The following is a 16,104-nucleotide window of genomic DNA, read 5'->3' on the forward strand; positions in this document are numbered from 1 at the left end:
GATTACCATTCATATTTTGATCATTAATATTAACAAAGTTTCTTCCATGTTTATACTCCTGAAGAGTGTATACAACATTAAAGAAACTCACATGCCTGACTACCCACCGTTAGGTGCTATGTCACAATCTTTCACAGATTTGCAAATTAAACCAAACCGAACAAAAATAGAGGGCCATGCCTGAGAAAGACAGAGAGAGGGAGAAAAAGAGGGGAGAGGGAGAAAGCACTCCGCATCCCCAGCAGTGTGTGATCACACTGAAATCCCTTCTCTTCCATTTCTCTACTCTGTTAGGATTTAAGGAAAGCACATACACAAGTCCCACATGCTTTTGAAGTCGCCAGGGCAAGGACTCAAACCACATGGTTGGTCATGGGAACCTGGCTCCCTTAACCACCATGCCACAGGACTGGCATAATTTTTAAAAGAGCCAATGCTGTCATTCTCACCCCTACCTCAAATTAATAGATGAGAAACCTGAAGTCTCAGAATGATTGGCCCACCCAGATGGATTGGAAGCCAGATTTATTCATTTAGTAAACATATTCTGTGTGCCAATTTTGTATCAAGTATTTTTCTCCCCGCAAGAGACACAACAAGAAACTAAACAGAGAAAGTTTAGTTCATGGAAGTTCACTCTAGAGGGGATGGTAATTTAAAATTGTTGTGCACGATAATGTTATACAGTAATAAGCGCTATGAGGAAAGATAGAGGAATGGGAAAGGTTGAGAGTAGGGTGGGAGACCTCACCTGAGAAGGGAACATGTGAGCAGAGACTTCGATGAAGTCAGCTGTGTGGATAAAGTGGTCATGTGACCATCTGAAGAATGGAATTACGTGTGTTAGCCAGGTGGAACTCCTAGTTGATTTATGATATTCTACTGGGAGTAATTATGTATGCATTATTGATACAGTTTTGTGGTACAATTACCACTGTCCCCGAGTTCCAGTTATGCAAGATGAATTTTGAGACCTCCCATACACACAGGACCTACAGTTAACAAAACTGTATTGTATACTTACAAGTTTTCTAAGAGAAGAGATCTTAAGTGTTTTTGTCACATAACAAAAATACAGAAGCTGGAGGTATATGATATGTTTATGGCATAGGTTGTGATGTGTCATGGGTGTAGTGCGAGTTGTATTCAGTAAACATATAAAGCTTTTTGTATGTCAGACCTCGATGAGTGATTTTTTTTTTTTCAATGAGTGATTTTAAGATACTATTGCTTGGGGCCAGCAGATGGCATGGTGGCTATGTCACTGGACTACCACATGGCCTACTGTGGTTCGAGTCCTGGACATGGTGGCTTGAAAATCGAGCTAGACATGTGTGTGTATGTGCCCAGGCTCCCTAGAGGATGGTTTCTTACTTTCTCTGTCTTCAGTGAACACTGGCGCTCTAAGGCATAAACCTCTTAAAAAAAACCAAAAACAAACAAAAAACAGAAAAACTGTCCATTTATAAGGAGAACAATACATTAGTTGAGATTCCCTCATGAAAGAAACAGCTAAAATCCCCTAGGGATGCTGCCTTTGATCACCAATACTCTTCTTGTCAACTCCTGAATGGTCCACTCTCAAGAGATAGGATCCACCTTTGCCTTTGTAGAGGTAATTAAAAACTCGGAAATGTCACTTCTTTCTCTCATTGCCCTCTTTCTCTGATTTACTCAGTTAACAAATGTTTAGGGGATATCCTCTCTAGGCTTTGGGAATATGGTGGCCCTGAAATGTATGCATAATTTTTCATGACACACTTTCCATGAAATTTTTGATGATTTCTTGTATTTAATGGTCAGTGAACAACTTTGACTTTCTGTCTCAAAGATGAAATTTGATTACCATTCATATTTTGATCATTAATATTAACAAAGTTTCTTCCATGTTTATACTCCTGAAGAGTGTATACAACATTAAAGAAACTCACATGCCTGACTACCCACCGTTAGGTGCTATGTCACAATCTTTCACAGATTTGCAAATTAAACCAAACCGAACAAAAATAGAGGGCCATGCCTGAGAAAGACAGAGAGAGGGAGAAAAAGAGGGGAGAGGGAGAAAGCACTCCGCATCCCCAGCAGTGTGTGATCACACTGAAATCCCTTCTCTTCCATTTCTCTACTCTGTTAGGATTTAAGGAAAGCACATACACAAGTCCCACATGCTTTTGAAGTCGCCAGGGCAAGGACTCAAACCACATGGTTGGTCATGGGAACCTGGCTCCCTTAACCACCATGCCACAGGACTGGCATAATTTTTAAAAGAGCCAATGCTGTCATTCTCACCCCTACCTCAAATTAATAGATGAGAAACCTGAAGTCTCAGAATGATTGGCCCACCCAGATGGATTGGAAGCCAGATTTATTCATTTAGTAAACATATTCTGTGTGCCAATTTTGTATCAAGTATTTTTCTCCCCGCAAGAGACACAACAAGAAACTAAACAGAGAAAGTTTAGTTCATGGAAGTTCACTCTAGAGGGGATGGTAATTTAAAATTGTTGTGCACGATAATGTTATACAGTAATAAGCGCTATGAGGAAAGATAGAGGAATGGGAAAGGTTGAGAGTAGGGTGGGAGACCTCACCTGAGAAGGGAACATGTGAGCAGAGACTTCGATGAAGTCAGCTGTGTGGATAAAGTGGTCATGTGACCATCTGAAGAATGGAATTACGTGTGTTAGCCAGGTGGAACTCCTAGTTGATTTATGATATTCTACTGGGAGTAATTATGTATGCATTATTGATACAGTTTTGTGGTACAATTACCACTGTCCCCGAGTTCCAGTTATGCAAGATGAATTTTGAGACCTCCCATACACACAGGACCTACAGTTAACAAAACTGTATTGTATACTTACAAGTTTTCTAAGAGAAGAGATCTTAAGTGTTTTTGTCACATAACAAAAATACAGAAGCTGGAGGTATATGATATGTTTATGGCATAGGTTGTGATGTGTCATGGGTGTAGTGCGAGTTGTATTCAGTAAACATATAAAGCTTTTTGTATGTCAGACCTCGATGAGTGATTTTTTTCAATGAGTGATTTTAAGATACTATTGCTTGGGGCCAGCAGATGGCATGGTGGCTATGTCACTGGACTACCACATGGCCTACTGTGGTTCGAGTCCTGGACATGGTGGCTTGAAAATCGAGCTAGACATGTGTGTGTATGTGCCCAGGCTCCCTAGAGGATGGTTTCTTACTTTCTCTGTCTTCAGTGAACACTGGCGCTCTAAGGCATAAACCTCTTAAAAAAAACCAAAAACAAACAAAAAACAGAAAAACTGTCCATTTATAAGGAGAACAATACATTAGTTGAGATTCCCTCATGAAAGAAACAGCTAAAATCCCCTAGGGATGCTGCCTTTGATCACCAATACTCTTCTTGTCAACTCCTGAATGGTCCACTCTCAAGAGATAGGATCCACCTTTGCCTTTGTAGAGGTAATTAAAAACTCGGAAATGTCACTTCTTTCTCTCATTGCCCTCTTTCTCTGATTTACTCAGTTAACAAATGTTTAGGGGATATCCTCTCTAGGCTTTGGGAATATGGTGGTCAAGGAATTCAGGCAATCATGATCACGATGACCTCTGATCTTACACAGCTACGCGACTTAAACAGCTGGTTCTATACAGTTTTCACAGCAACGAATCTATTCAATGAGGCTTGCAGGTGGCTCTGGTCTGTCTACTAGGAATTTATTCCCCATTTGTCTACAGTTGTACCGTCATGATCAGCAGATTTAAGCCCTTACTTTTCACTTGGACTATTCTCGTCCATGTGCTGTTACCAGCATGATTTCTTAGGTACTGATTAGCACATAGGAACTGCAATAAGGAGAAAGAGCGGCTCATTCTCTGATGGGATTGAAAACCCATGCACCAAAGGCATCCACTAATATTCAGTAAACTAGACGGCCTGGTTTACAAAGACCACCTTCCACATTACAACTCCAGAATTCATTTTCTTTTGCCAGATTCACACTCCTAGAAAAGGTAACACATTAAAACAATTCACACCAAAGCTGTAACAATTTCTTATACATACTTCTCTTGCAAAGAGAATAAAGGAACACCCCCTGGGAGGATAACCATGCCATAATCCCTTCTTCTCCATTCTCCTCTTATGATTTTGTGCATGGATGCACACATGACCAGTGTATTTTTGAAGTCACCGGGTCCAAGACTTGAACCTGGCAGTCAGTCATGTGGGATCTAGTTGCCTTAACCACCACACTACCTGCTGGCCTGGATATTCTGATTTTTATAAACTTGACTAATATCATTAACATCATTCAATATTGTTATAGCAAAATACAAACCAGGAGGACTGGTTTCTGTCCTCAGTTTACTCATGTGTGAAACAATACCTGTATCATAGACACACTATGGCATAGAACTAAACAATGTCCTGTCAATCAGGGACCTGGCAGGAAGGAGACAGCACAAAGGGGTCAATGAGAATTTAATGATGGCTGGTATTATAGGCAGAATAATGGCCTCCAAAGCGTCCTAATCAGTACCCTGGGGACCCATGAATATATTACCTTACATGGCAAAAGATCATGACTGGTATGATTAAAGTTAAGGAACCTGAGATGAGCAAAGTTTCCCAAATTATCTGGGTGGACTAAACCTTAAAAGAGGAAGTGGTGGGGCTACACGGTAAAACACATTGTTCTGGGAGTCAATCCTATAGGGGACGATTATGGGTTCAAGTCCAGAGACCTCCCTTAGTACCCCCCCACACACACACACACACAGGTGCCCATGATCTGGGGCTGGCTGGAGGCCAAGGTATCATGGCATCAAGACTCTGCTGGGGTGGAAGCACGTACTTATGTGTTCTCTCTCTCTCAGAATACCTAAATAAATTTTAAAAAGTGGAAGAAGCTGGCACAAATGAGGCCAGAAAGATGCGACAGGACGACTTGACCTGCTTTTGTTGGTGTTGAAGATGGAGGAAGGGAGCCATGAGTCAAGGACTGTAAGCAGCTTCAAGAAGCTGGGAAACACAAGGATATGGATTCTCCCCTAGAGACTGCAGAAAAGAAATCGGCCCTTCTGACAGCTTAGTTTTAGCCAAGGGAGATCCATGTCAGACTTCTGGTATACAGTACTGTAGGACAATAAATCCACATTACTTTATGTCACAGAATTCGCTCTTCACGGCAACAGAGAAAATTATTACAGTTATTATTGACAAAGGTAGGGTAGAGGAGGGCTTCATGGAAGAAAGGAGAGGCAAAGAACCTCTATGCTAGCAATGGTGGAGGCAGAAACCACCTCTAGGCCTGAAGAACCACAGGGGAGAGGAGCCATCAAAATAGGGGTGCTGCTGGACAGGAGCACTGTCTCAGGAAGCAAATGCTGCCACTGTCAAACCCCAGCCCAGCAGAGGCGGGGCAGGGTAATACATACTTCAACTTCCTTCTCTTCCTCCCTCTGGTCTTCTGTTGGCATTTCCAAATCGGAAGTCACAGGGCAAAGAAGGCTGGGTGATGTGGTCTTACCAGGGTCTGGGTAGGCAAGGATGGGTGCAGGGTGGATCTGGAGAAGCACTCAGAGGACACCGTAAAGAGCAGGTCGACTTTCCACCACCTCAGGGTACAGTGGCTCTAGATTTTCAGTACTGTTATTTTCAAGCCATTTTATACAATTGTGCTACATACAACATGGGATCTGAGATTTGAGTGTTAATATCTTCTAGGAAATGTATCCAACTGAAGAGAGTAAGTCTTGTGGAGAGTTTAGGGGAAGGTAGACTAACTTCAATAAATATGCAGAGACAGAGGATGAGGAGGAGCTGGAAGGCCATCAGGCCACATTCCATGTGCATCAAGGATGCCTTCATTCCTATGCGAGCTCCCTTTGTCCTATAAGGTTTAAAGTAGCCCAGGCTTCTACTATTCAGGTTAAGACTAGCCAACAATGCGGTGGTTAGCAAAAGGAAGAACTTTACACCTGGAGGCTTCCTGTAGCATCTGGGAAGACTGAAGAGGGGGGACTGCAATGTACCTTTAACCTAGTAAGTATTATGCATTATGCTAAGTACTTGCATAAATATTATTTCATCCTAGCTTTCAATACGACCTTCTAAGTTTCCTTCCTGTAGAGGAAAGGAAAATAGAATTCAGAAATGAAAAGTGGGTTGATCAGAGATAACATTTGACAGAACCAGCATGTGACCCTAACCCTCTTATTCTAGGTCTACTTTCCCATCGTTATAACGTGGTCAAGTATGCCCCAAGTTCTGCTTGTCTGTCTGTTTTTGAAAGGCTGACCTATGAAATGCAGCATGACATTCTATTCCTGCAGTCTGACTAATTACCCCCAAAGGCCTACACCTAACAAAATCCGCTGTTACTCTGCAATTCCAACATAGTCACTGTGAGGTCAATCATATAGCTGGAGAGTTACAATAGATCACTCACTTCTGTAAGTGTGCATGGTGACAGTGGGTCTCTGGTATCAATGCCATATACACAACACAAATAGAAAAGCTATCAGGAAGGCTGTCAATAGTGATGCTCTTTACCCCAATCACATTCTATTACTTGGGACACAGTTAAGAAAGTATGTGTTACATCCACACCCTTCATTCATTTTTCCATCAGATATTTAAGTGACGAGTTGCACAATCGAAAATGCTTGAGGACAGGTGCTTTATACAGTATTTTTAATGGGAGTACTAGACAATGTTGCAATGATACAGAATCATAAAATGTAATTTATTCTATTGTTATTTTTATTTTGTTGAGGTACACAAACAGTAAAGCCCAGTCACCTTTAAGTGTATAATGTGATAATATTTTGCATGAGTATTCACTTTGCAATCACAGCCTCAATGGAGGCATTAGATGTTTCTATCACCCCAAGTTTCTTTTCATGGTTCCTCCTCATCCCCCATTCATGGACACAAACTCCTTCCCATAGACCCTCATTTCCAGGGTAACTGCTATTTCAGTACTTCTCTTAGCTTTGTTTTCTTTTGACTCCCACATAAATGTATAATACAATGTACTTGTCTTCTTTTGCTCAGCATATCTGTAAGATTTAGTCAGACTTTTTATGTATCAGTATTTCATTTTTGTGTAATATGTAGCAACTACACCACAGTTGGTATTCAGTTTTTTCTTCCCTTCTCCTACTGGTACATGCCAGCATTGTTTCTAACCTGTAGCCATTTTGAAAAAAAGTTGTATTGTTGTGCAAGTCTTTGGATATATTTTAATTTCTCGTAGGTAAATACCTAGGAGTAGAATTGCTGAGTCAGGAAATCATTTAACTTTCTAAAAAACAATACAGTGAAAACAAAAATAAATCTGTCAGTTTTCTGAAGAGGTTGTACCAATTTACACTTTGGTAACAATGCGTGACAGTTCTGGCTGCTCCATATCCTTGCCAGACCCTGGTATTGGTGCTGTTTCAATTGTGTATATTTCAATAAAAATGCCATGCTATTTCATTTTGTTTTGAATTTACATTTCTTTGATAAGTAATGATGTTGAATATCTTCCCCACATGTTTAATGGCAATTTTGATACCTCGTTTTGTGAAGTGCCTATGCAAAACTTTTGACCATTTTTGAACTGGGATATTTTTTCCCACTGATTTAAAGACCTTCTTTATACTCTGCACATACGGTTTTTCTGGATTTTTGTACTGCAAATATGGCCTATGCTTTGCCTTTCCGTCCTGCCCTCTCTTCCATGATCAAATTTTCTTAATCGTAATGACATCCAATTTCTCATTTTTTTCTTGTCATGTATCAGAAATCTCTGCGTAACCAAGGTGACACAGATACACCCTTCCCATGGACCTTTTGAAAGACTCGAGTAGAAGAAATCTTCAAACACCGGCCACTTCAGCCTCTCATTTCCTACCCAGCTTCCTCTGAACCAACTGAGACAGATGAGCTTCTTCCCTTTTAAAGACCTCTAGAGAAACCACCTTGACAAATTTCTTTCGGTAATCTGTTCCGGAGCTTTAAAACCCTTCCTATCAGGATGTTTTTCTTTATATCGACTGGAAACTACAACCCTGTTCATGTGATGGATTTATAATGCCTCTGATTTTCCCATTAAAAACTAATTTAAAACATTTTTAGCTTGTAACCTCCTTCTGTTCTAAGTACAGTTGTTATAATGGCTTCTGCTTTATTGTGTTCCGTGGTGGCTTTTCCTTTTGTTTAATACACTGAAAGGAAGTAACGAAATCTAATTGTTCAAGACAACTACAAAAATTGTTGATGATTAGAATATTGAGATTCTAATGGACGCTTGGGTAGGGGAATAGAAGGGAAAGGGGGCAGCCCTGCTCTCCAGAAATACCCTGGGAAATCCAGATTAATACAGGGGAGGAAGGGTTTTCTTGCATATCACCTCTCTCTGGACCGTCCCGGTATTTCCTCCTTGCCGACAAAAAGCGCCTTTACTGAGTAAAATCAGTTAGGTCCTTACTGTCTGTGTACTTTTTAAGACAAGGAATCTGAGAGTGTGGATGTAGCAAATCATTATCATATGTTAACATTTTGCACTTACTCAGATATGTGAGTCATGTCACTTTCCTATTTAAGATGCTAATCAACTTTGCTGAATACAAACTAGAAAAGGAAAACCCATTTATTGAAGCTTGGTTCTGATATTCTTGGCAATTAGTTTATAATTGTGGATCATATGTATCATTTTCCTGTACCTTACACCAGCTACTAGTAGAAATTGAGCCAAAAAACCCACAAAATGCTTTTCGTGTTGAGGAGGGATTGCTTCATTTTCATCATCTTCATTCCCAAGGGACAAGGAAACAAAAGGAAAGCAAAATATAAGAAAGTGAATGATACTTTGTGTCCAGAAATCACAATGAAGCCAAGTCGTCCTTTCAAAAACGTAAATCTGTGTTCATTAGGATTAGGTTCAGCACGGAGTAACAAAAAATCCAAAGACACTTTCTCCTCTCTCTCCTCTCTCTTCCTTCTCTTGTACTGTTGTAACTCAAGGATGCTGCTTGAACTCTTGTTCATGAAGTGTCTAGGACCTAGTCCAAGAGCTCGGTCAGCACCGTCAAGGTTCAAGACCTGAAGCAGGAAGAAGCAGATGAAAAGGTGGGCATGCTATAACTCTTTCCTAAAGAAGGCCCCCAGAAAATGTCAAAGAACACTTCCATTCTCGGTCAGAACTTAGCCACATGGTCACATGTGCTAGGATATGAAGGTTCTGAGTTAGGCTAGGGAATGACACTTGTACTCTCGACAGCCATGCCAGGTTAGAAATGTGTTATGATTAAAAAAGGGAGGAATAAACACTGGTGGAAACCCAGCAAGCTCTGCTACACTCATGAAATTTGACAAAGTATATAAAACCAAGCACCATCCTCTCATCGCCCCAGGATAAATGTAAAAGCCCTTCATAGAAAATACAAGACTTTTCACATACTGGCCAATGTCCATCTTTCAATGCAAAACCTGCATCCACTTTTCCCATCCTTCTCTGTGCTCCACTCATGCTAGACTTCGGTTCCTTGAAGGCATGAACACTATCATTTTGAATGTTAAGAAATATCCTCTTTGCTTTTTCAATTTCAGTACAGTCGCTCTTCCTAGTCCTTGGAGAGTCTATTTAAGTGGCACTTTTCTGGGGAGGTCTAATAGCCCCTCTGTGTTAGTTTTTGCGTATGCTCCCCTCGGATCATTTCACATGACTCATCACAAGTAGTTCCTTCCTTCGTTCCTGAGAGCACGTGCACTCCCGAAAGAGACAGAGCGCGAGAGCGAGCAAGAGAGCGAGCACACACAAGCAAGCATCTGTCAATGGGGTATAGTCACACCACAATCCTTTTTCCTTCTTTTCTTCATTCCATCAGTATTTGACACACATTTGTAGGTACCCTGTATTTTGTGGTTGTTGATGTTTTAGGTTTTGCCATACGGCACATGTACTTGCTGGAGAGATACAGAGAAGGAAAGTAAGAAATTACTCCACAGAGGGGAGGGTCTCTCAGAAATTCCTGCTCCTCTCAGAATTCTGGGCATGCATGTGCACACATGCGCGCACACACACACCCACCCACCCACTGTAATTTTCAAGCTACCAGGTCTAGGACTCAATCTGTGGTCAACCATGTGGCAGTCCAGTGCCTTAACCACCACACCACCTGCTGGCCCCACACCCAGTGTGTCTTAAATCGCCGTGGTCAGGATTTGAACCATCGGCTATGTGGGATCACTTTGCTGTGCTACAGGGCTGGCCCTGCACAAGTAATGTATTCTTTAGTATCTTTCTCACCCACTCAACTACAAAATCTATGAAGGTGAGGAAACCATCTATTTTGTATCATTGGCTGCAAAAATCTTTACTTTTAGGTAAAAGGTACTTATACTAAACTGTGCAGATCTTAACAGTACAACTCCATGTGTTTTGACAAGTGTTTTCACCTATCTAACCTACCTCGATCAAATATAGGACATTTTCATCCCTCAAAGAAGTTCCCTTTTAACCTCTTTCGATCAATTTCCACAGTAACTTAATTTTGTTTTCTATTATCAAAGATTGTTTTTGCCTGTTTTTGTATTTCATGCAAATAGAACCATATGGTATAGTACTTTTGGATCTGACTGCTTTCACTCAACACAGCATCTTTGAGATTCCATCATGTTGCAGTGCACACAAGAAACATGTTCTACTACTGTACAAAATCCTATGGTATAAATATGTTGGAATTCATCGATCCATTCTCTTGCTGGTTATTGTTTATTTACAGTTTGAGAGTATTATGAAGAAAACTATGAATATTCATGTGCAAGTTTTGCTGTGGGTACATGTTTCCATTTCCCCGGAATACCTAGGGGTATGTTTAAGTTTGAGGAATCCTGGCTTAAGTTTTCTAAATCCCTGTTTAAGTTTTCCCAAAGGGGTTGTACCATTTTATATTTTAATTTACAATGTACAAGTGTTCTGATTACTCTACCTTCTTAAATTTGGTACTGTTCAGTTTTGTTTTTTTTTAAGACAGAGATATTTGCATATGCTTGCCAGAGATAGAAAGAGACAGCAAGACAAAAAGTGAGATGATTTCTCACTTTTTGTTGATTAACCCCCAGAGGAGGTGGCTACACCGCAATCCCTTCTCCTCCATTCTTTTGGGACTTTGGGCATGCATGTACATGTATCTGGCATAAGTTTAAGTTGCTGTGTCTGGGACTTGAACTGTAGTTGACTACATGGGCATCTAGCGACATAACCATTATGCTATCTGCTACTCTCAGTACTGTTCAGTTTTAAAAGATATTGGCCAATTTACTGAGTGACAAACTATACATCTCATCGTGGTTTTAACTAGCATTTCCCTAAGGATGAATGAAGTGAGCACATTTTCATGAACCAGTTAGACATCTCAGTACCTGCCTCTGAGAAGTGCCTATTAAGGTTTGGCCAAATTAAAAAATTGGGCTGTTTGTCCTTCTTTTATTGCTTTATATGACTTTATATATTCTGAATACGAATCATCTGTCACATACACACATTGCACACATTCTTCTCAGTCTATGCAGATACAGGGTTTAAGAGTAAGAATTTAATAAATATCCTTTAAATTAGGTGAGAAGGAATGGAAGTTACTTAATCTTCCCGTGGTGTGGATTCATTCATTTGAATAAGACATGCCTCGTCTCACACTATCTGCATTTGCTGCCATGCTGTCTGTTGTCTTGACATTTAGTCACAGATGACTAACATTTCTTATACACCTCTTCAGCTCTCTTGCTTCCATTACTCAAACCGCGGTCGACTACATGGGAGTCCAGCGACATAGCCATTATGCCAACTGCTGATCCCCATTTTCACTAAATATTACTTGTCATCATTATCACTAACAAACGATGTTAAAGAGTACATGGTGAACTTAAACAATGATGTATCAAATCAGAAAACAACCAAAGGTGTCTCAAGTGAGGTCAAACTGACATGGGATATATACCCCCAGAATCTTGAGCATTAAATGAACCATGGCAGAGTCAGAAGCCCAAATTCCGAAACGTTGTGGAAGTGTGGCATCATGACATTAACTTTCTCTTTCAGTTTTAAACAAGTCCCAAATACATTGACTTTGTCAAACACGTCTTCTCTTCTAAGTGCAGTGAATTATGATTTTTACGTGATCAGTTCAGTTAATAAATAAGTACGTATGTAATGACTAAGTGAAAACCAGTTAACACATTTTGTCACTGGGAGAAAGATAATTACTCTTCAAAGATTGTAGGCTTCTGACCAATTATTTGCCTTGACTCTTTAATTTTTTTTTTCTTTAAAGAATGCTTTCATTTGTGGTTAAGGGGTGGTTTTAGCTGTCCAGGAATTTATCTAGCTGGGTGGATTCCAGACACTGACTGAGCCTTCCCTGTGTCACAGTTTGTCATCTGTAAAATGGGAATATCAATAATACTTATTAGAGTTCTTTTTATTTTTTCCATGAGTAAGAGAGAAACGACGATAGATATGGGCACCCCCTCCAAAGGGTCTCCATGCTATAATCTGCCTCAAGCCTCAATCAGTCCAGGTCATGGGGACATGTGTGTGGCTGGCATGTGCAGGGAGGCCTCAGAACACACACCTGAGGACTTTTCCCAGGGGTTCAGAAGTGTACAGCATTGCACTACTGCTATACTACTGGGTCACCCATTTTTTAGGGTTTTAGTAAGGATTAACTGAGATAAGATATGCCAAGTATTTAGTGCCTGGCACATCTAGGTGCTCAATAATCATCGGTTATTACAGAAATTTTTCAAAAACTATGTTCAGAAAAAACACAATTTGTAGTATTAAAGTGGTAACATTGGTCTACTTGGGACTTAAGCATCTAGGAGATGTTTATAAGGATCACCAGCATTTGGGAACATTTATTTACTGATAAAAAATGATGCCTTTTAATGAGAACTTATATACAGCCCTTAATCAAGGTTTAAAAGTTTTTAGATGTGTAAAAAATGGCTGAACAGAATGTAAGAGATCTGATAAGAAATGCTAATGAAATCTGAAATGTTAGAGGAACCATCAATTAAACTTAAAGACCAAAGTGAAATTTTTGAAGACAGAAACAGATGGAGAATATGAAAGAAAGGAAGAAAGTCAGGAAGTGGAAAGAATGAACCAACACAGAACTAATTAAACAGCAGAACAGGAAGCAGACAATTAAGTTGAAAGGAGGCAGGTAATGTGCTACAACAGGGTACAGGAAGTCAAACACAGCCACCGTTCTCCAGCCTGGTACGCTTCTGATTCCAGGTGAGACAAATTTACCTTGGCGTTCCAAGAAGACGTTGTGCAACCCATTTATTCTTTTCAAAGGCTATTCAGTCACAAAATCAGTCTCTGTTTAAGGATCCTGCTTACACAACTATATGCTGTTTCCCTGAAGACAGGCCCATTAGTATGGTATATAAAAGACAGAGAAGAAGAATGAGCTTGGGTTGCAATGAAATATAAAATAAAAACCTTAATATACCCTAATATATTTTATTTAAGATCTGCTGGATCGGCATGTTATGCCTGCAACATTTATTACCTCACAACACTCCTTGAGGTACGTGGATAACTCCAGGCATATCACCAAATCACACTGGAGAATCTCTGCTCTGAATTTTCAATAATGTCACTAAAGCAACCCCTTTTCCTTTGAAACCTATTTAGTGGTAACATGGATATACTTTATCCAAATAAAATTTCTTATGAAACTATGCACACTTAGAATTCACGTGGCTTATTGTATATAACATGAAAAATATGAAAATATTAATAAGTAGAAACGATATTGCTAAGATAGGTCTTAAAGACCATACTCGGTGTCTATTTTAAAATAGAAGTATTCATTTATTTATTCATTCATTTGAAAGATATAGACAGGGCACTTACTAGGTGTGAGGTGCATAGTAAAAACGGCAGCTAAAGCTTGGGTAAACAGTTTCTTCCCTTAAAGAGGGTAGAATTTTGTACTATTTTAGGTATATGCTGTATCACCTTAATGAGTTCATTTTACAACCCCCTCATTCTTTAGTGACTACATGCTGGTTTAGATGGGAATGTGGTGAAGGCTGTATCTGTCAAGATAGGTTAGGTGTGCTTAGTAACAAACAATCCCCAAATCTGAGTGATTTTACAAAAGTTTATTTCCTGCCCACACCACATGTCCAGTATAGAATTTCAGCTTCTTACAGTTGAAACCTACATTGACAGAGGCCTCATCCTGACATGGGTTTCTATGATGACCACAGGCAGAGAAAGTGGCACTTGGTCTCAAACTAATAATTAAATACTGTAGCCTGAACATGCCACAAATCATCCCCACTCCTGTCTCATTAGCAAGAGTCACTCTACTACAGGGGACCAGAAAGTTCAGACTCTCCCCACTACAGAAGGAGAAAAGGACCAAATATTGTTACCTACAACTAATGATTACTACAAAAATTTAGTAAAGGAATAAGGAAAAGTGTGGAATTGTGGAAAGGACAATTAACTTGATCTATTTCTAGCTCCAAAATCTATTAGGCAAATGTACAGAAAGTTGCTTGACCTCAAGTCAAAGTTATATGGCAATAATACCTCTATGACCTTCCTTGGATGGTGGAACTGTAGCTTCAATGAAGCCATAATACATGAAAGTGCTCTGATGGCCTAAAAATGCTCTTTAAAAGATAAAATAGTGTTGAATATCAGTTACATGTGCTTGAGGAGGAGATGGGACCTGAGGTTTAGGGAAGAACTGATGAAAACTGAAAGCTGATAAAACATCAGTGTGTGTATAAAAGCACAAACAATTTGTGAATCATTGCCAAAGACTCTGAACTACCAGATAAAAGGCCAAGATCTTCAAGCATCTCTTTCCTTGAGTAACAATAAAAATAAATAAATAAACAAAATAAAGTGTGCTGACCTTCTTGATCTCTGAGTTTCCTCAAAAGAATCAACAAGGTTGTCAGTCAAAGCCACCATCCAGAGAAAACTGTCCTCAGGGACTAGCAGTTGGTATAATGGCTATGTCTCTGGACTCCCATGTAGTCGACCATGGTTCGAGTCCCAGCCCCGTGGCTTAAACTCACTCTGGGTGCATGTGTGTGCATGCCCAAAATCCCGAGAGGAGAATGGAGGAGAAGGGATTGCAGCATGGCCATCCCTCCTGGGGGGTGATTTCTCGCTTTCTGTCTCTGTCTTTCTGGTGAGTGCACGTGCCCTATAGCAAAAGCCTCAAAACAAACAAACAAACAAACAAAAATAAAACAAAACAATAACAACTAAAAACTGTCCTCAATAAGACACCCTGTTCTCGGGCCAGCAGGTGGGGCAGAGATTAAGGTAGCTAGATCCCACATGGCCAACTGGGCAGTTCAAACCCCTGATCTGGTAGCTTGAAAAACACTCTGGGAATGTGTGTGTTTGTATGCTCAGAATCCTGACACAAGGCAAAGCAGTGTGGCCATCCCCTCTGGGTGGTGGAAAGGTGATCTCTCACTTTGCCTTTCTCTCTCCCCAGCAAGCACCCTATAGCAAAACTTAAAAAAAAAAAAAAAAATTAAATCCTGGTCTTCCACATGAAGCAACGAAGCATACTTTTAGGCCATCCATTACCACATGCCTCTTCTCTACGTGCATCAGAGTGGCTGTTGACCTGGGCTCCCAGATACCTTCTATATTGCTGAGTTTTGCTTTTGTCCTTGAACCTCCTTCTCCATCTTTTCTTTCCACAGCAGTCCACCTCACATGCGATTAGAACATGGCCTAGAACAATGTGATGTGGGTTCTTTTCTGAGAAGTCACTCCTGATTCATTTCACTAAAGTCAATCGTTCTTCCTCTATGGAGGATAGATTATTATACTCCTCTACGGGGAATACGATAATTATTTTACCTTTTTTTTCATATTTGTTTGATTCTTCCTTGGATTACAGTTGCTGACATTCTGGTCTCCTCCAGCATACGAGAGAGCTGGAGTACAGCGAGGGTGTCTGACTGCTCATGTCCCTGCCCGCCAATGCTTAGCAAAGTGGTCCGTATAAGACAGCCCCACACTAGCTGTGGGATGGGGAACACTGCTCTCTGGGCACTCTGTCATC

At 40.3% G+C, this 16,104-nt stretch overlaps 1 protein-coding gene across 2 annotated transcripts in view; it reads right to left on the reverse strand.

The window, feature by feature from the left end:
- The window catches only part of SAMD12 (sterile alpha motif domain containing 12), a 482,055-nt gene that overhangs the window by 321,299 nt on the left and 144,652 nt on the right, over positions 1–16,104 (reverse strand). Inside the window, exon 3 of one of the 2 annotated variants that reach the window (XM_014586075.2) lies at positions 6,734–9,082. The exons of the other annotated variant lie outside the window; for it this stretch is intronic. Within the exon in view, the coding sequence (XP_014441561.1) occupies positions 8,717–9,082 (366 nt within the window). The 3' untranslated portion in view covers positions 6,734–8,716. Of the gene's footprint in view, positions 1–6,733; positions 9,083–16,104 lie in introns of those variants that run through there. 2 annotated transcript variants of the gene reach the window in all.

The sequence above is a fragment of the Tupaia chinensis genome, unplaced genomic scaffold (assembly GCF_000334495.1).
Source record: "Tupaia chinensis unplaced genomic scaffold, TupChi_1.0 Scaffold000017_1, whole genome shotgun sequence".
NCBI classification, from domain to species: domain Eukaryota; kingdom Metazoa; phylum Chordata; class Mammalia; order Scandentia; family Tupaiidae; genus Tupaia; species Tupaia belangeri.